The following is a 4,152-nucleotide window of genomic DNA, read 5'->3' on the forward strand; positions in this document are numbered from 1 at the left end:
CTGTAAAAGGCTTTTTTATAACCCTTTTACAGCGCTTGTCCAAATAAGCGATGTAAAATACTGTTTTAAAAATAAAATAAAGAGACCTTTTATAGCGCTTATTTGAACAAGCGTTGTAAAAGGGTTTTATATATAACATAATAAAACAATGAGGTCTTTTACAGCGCTTATTGGAAAAAGCGCTATAAAAGAGCCTTTTCAAAAATTAAATAAGGACGCCTTTTAGAGCGCTTTTTGAACAAGCGTTGTAAAAGGGTTATAAAAAAGCGCCGTAAAAGGGTTACGTATATATAACAGTAACCGCTTCAGTTTCCTCTTCATTACGTAAACTTCACTATCATCTCAACCTTCATCGTTCTTCTCTTCTTTTGCAAACCTTATCATCCCGTCCATTACGAACCTTATTTCCACGATCATCTCCTTCATTTCGAACCTTATTTCCATCCAAGATCGTCTCTCCCATTTCACACAATATATTTTCATTGAAATACGTAACCTTCATTACGTATTTCTTCAAACCGTATTTCTGTGAACCATATTTCAGTGAACTTTATGCGTTCCCTCTTTTCTTCACATTTCATCTTTCTTCGAACCATTATTCAGGTATTGATGTTATTAATTTTTTGTAATCATTAAAATGCATGTTGAGCTTGTTTAAGATATACTGATACATGTTGAGCTTGTTTATAATAATGCATGATGCATGTTGAGCTTGTTGATGTTATACTAAACTGCATGTTGAACTTGTTGTAGTTAAATGGATACAAACAAAGATATAGAATGTCAAAATGAAGAAGTTGGCACCTCTAAGACTTATGAAAAAGAAGTCAAACGTGGTGCAACTATCATGCAAAAAGTCATTAAAGCAAAGAGTAATGGCATTAAATTTGAGGTATACTATACTCTGTTTGCTGTGTGTTTTTTTATCTTTTTTTAGGGTTTAGGGCATGTACTTACTATATGAGTTTATTAGGTTGGCTGGAATGAGAGTGGTCAGCCAATTGACCCCAACAGCTCTATGTTTGTAAGCTATATTGGGGTTGTTGTTCGTCAAAATGTCCCAATTACAATTGACAATTGGAGAGATAAGGCGTTGAAGGATGTCAAAGATATTATATGGAATGACATTCAAGTAAATTTTTTGATCCACTCTTTTGTCATTTATAATTTTTTTTCTGTAAAATACTTTACTTATAATTTGTTTCATTGCAGACGACTTTTGTTCTTGATGAGGGACAAAAGTCTTATGTTTTGAGAGTTGTTGGAAAGATCCATCGTGGATTTAGATCACATCTCTCAAATTTCTATCTAATAGATAGAGAAGGAAACACAAGGGCTGAACCTCAAAAAATATATCAACATTATATATCAAAGGATGAATGGAGAGCATTTGTTTCCAAACGTTCTGACCCCGCGTTTGTCGTAAGTGATTAATTTATTAGCATTTGTGTTTTATTATTCATATTCGTAGCGTATTTTAAATTTTTACACAATTGCTATTTTTTTTTATATAGAATATTAGTAAGACAAATCGCAATAAATGCAATTAAAAGTATTTTTTACCTTATGTACAAGCTGATTACAGTAGCACTCAGCTCCTTATGTTCGAGAAGTTCGTACATTTGCTCCTTTTCGAGGTATTCAATATACTCATCTCCAAAGATGTCTTTATTCATTTGTACGATGGGCGAATCGTTGCTGCTGCCCATGTTCCTTTTTATTTGGATGTCAAGACACGCCCCGTATTTACCAAGGCGTGGCTGACTTTTATTAGGAGCAGCAGCAGCAGCGACCGATTTTCCCCGATCCAGATTTTTTGTTGCTGCAAGTTTGGCAGCTTTATTACCCTCCAGCCTTTGTAGTTTGGCAGCCCTATTAACCTCCAATTTTTGAGGTTTGCTGCCTTTTTTTGGCTGTAGGGGTGGTTTATTTATTTGGACCTACAAAAATGAGGTAAAATGTTAGTTTATTGAATCTGAAAAAATGAAAAACCTTAGGCAATAAATGTGACAAACCTTTTCGGGAGATGTAACTGATTTGTCTTTGGGAATCTTTTTTTGGAGGGCAACAAGGTTTGTGGGCCATGCCACGTAACTGCCAATAGCGTCGCTTAAGAACTTCATATCTCCATCGTTGTCCGGTATGGGCAACGGTGCAGTTGGTTCGAAAGCAACCGTAGGCGATACTTTGACATGGCCCGCGGGGATCGGAATATTGTGCAATACTTCTCCCGAAGTATTGTGCAATATTCCTTTTCCCACCTTCCGTTGAGTAGGCGAGGACAAGTATATGACACATGTAGTGACACCCTAAATCAATAGTTAAAACATAAGTACGGTTAATATATAAGTTTGTTTAATACATAAGTAATTACATAAGCAAGTAAGTAATTAATTACCTCGGGAATAATTTTCAAACCGACGTTGTAACTCGCGGTTTCACTCTCCATTTGTATTTCAGGTTGGAGCTGATCCCCGCGGGAGTTGCACAATATTCCGATCCCCGCGGGCCTTGTCAAAGTATCGCCTACTGTTGCTTTCGAACCAACTGCACTGTTGCCCATACCGGACAACGATGGAGATATGCAGTTCTTAAGCGACGTTATTGGTAGTTATGTGGCATGGCCCACAAACCTTGTTGCCCTCGAAAAAAAGATTCCCAGAAACAATTTTTCATTTTTTCAGATTCAATAAACTAACATTTTACCTCATTTTTGTAGGTCCAAATAAATAAACCACCCCTACAGCCAAAAAAAGGCAGCAAACCTCAAAAATTGGAGGTTAATAGGGCTGCCAAACTACAAAGGCTGGAGGGTAATAAAGCTGCCAAACTTGCAGCAACAAAAAATCTGGATCGGGGAAAATCGGTCGCTGCTGCTGCTGCTCCTAATAAAAGTCAGCCACGCCTTGGTAAATACGGGGCGTGTCTTGACATCCAAATAAAAAGGAACATGGGCAGCAGCAACGATTCGCCCATTGTACAAATGAATCAAGACATCTTTGGAGATGAGTATATTGAATACCTCGAAAAGGAGCAAATGTACGATCTTCTCGAACATAAGGAGCTGAGTGTTACTGTAATCAGCTTGTACATAAGGTAAAAAATACTTTTAATTGCATTTATTTGTAATTAATTAAATGTATTGGTAATTAATCTAGTTTAAAATTTTCATTGAAGGTTTTTGTACGAGAAGGTCGTGTGCACGAGGAAACTGTCAAATAAATACTCATTCTTGTCTCCACATAAGATGTCGATGTGGAAACTCGATCCAGAGAATGTAAAAAACTACATTGTAGATATGTTTTTAGGAAATAAAGAAAGTGATAAATTGTTCTTGGCACCATATAATTCAGGGTACGTAATTTTATCTTTTTTAATTGATGAGAATTTAATTTATTAGTTGTCTATAAACAAAATTGCTTAACCAATTTTTTGTTGTTGTAGGGCACATTGGGTGCTATTTGCAATCAATGCGGTCTCTGAAGTGATATACTATTTGGATCCCGTGCACGGCGATTACACCAATCACCCCGGAATAAAGACTATGCTCGACACGTAAGTAATATTCATTTATTTCTTACATATATATATATTTAAATATTCATGCTCTAATAATCACATTTATTCATTCGATAGTGCCTTAAAAGTTTATCGAGCTCAAAGAGGTGCTAAAGTGTCGAAGCAGAAGTCTAATAACATTACATGGATCTCAATAAAGTGCCCTCGTCAAACAAATAACATCGACTGTGGGTACTACGTATTGAGATTCATGAAGGAGATTGTTGAGAAGAATAAAACTATTATCCCAGAAACGGTACGGTATTTGCATTATATGATTTTCATATATAAATTATCTATATATTTGATACTAACTTAATATAATATGTTCAATTTTTATATTGCAGTACTTTGCCAATTCCAGTCCATCATATTCTGAGGAAGATCTGATGGAATTAAAGGAAGAATGGTGTCAGTACGTGCTTGACATGAAAATTATTTGATTTTCTGGGAAATAGCTTGCTGCTGGGCAAGGGATCTGAATATTATATGGTAGCTAGTGCATATTATGTATATTCTGTTAGTTATTATATGTAAATGATCATAGGACACAATATATAAACATGCATATGGATTTGAATGTAGTTTAGGTTG

General features: G+C 35.6%; 1 protein-coding gene across 1 annotated transcript; it reads left to right on the forward strand.

Moving 5' to 3' along the window:
- Window positions 1-2,582: 2,582 nt before the first annotated feature.
- On the forward strand, window positions 2,583-4,055 carry LOC140919961 (uncharacterized). The gene is made up of 6 exons (XM_073367249.1): window positions 2,583-2,636; window positions 2,720-3,096; window positions 3,178-3,354; window positions 3,445-3,555; window positions 3,637-3,814; window positions 3,906-4,055. The coding sequence occupies exons 1-6, from the start codon at window positions 2,583-2,585 to the stop codon at window positions 3,999-4,001; spliced, it is 993 nt and encodes a 330-aa protein (XP_073223350.1). The 3' UTR covers window positions 4,002-4,055.
- Window positions 4,056-4,152: the final 97 nt, after the last annotated feature.

The sequence above is a fragment of the Cicer arietinum genome, chromosome 4 (genome assembly GCF_000331145.2).
Source record: "Cicer arietinum cultivar CDC Frontier isolate Library 1 chromosome 4, Cicar.CDCFrontier_v2.0, whole genome shotgun sequence".
NCBI classification, from domain to species: Eukaryota; Viridiplantae; Streptophyta; class Magnoliopsida; order Fabales; family Fabaceae; genus Cicer; species Cicer arietinum.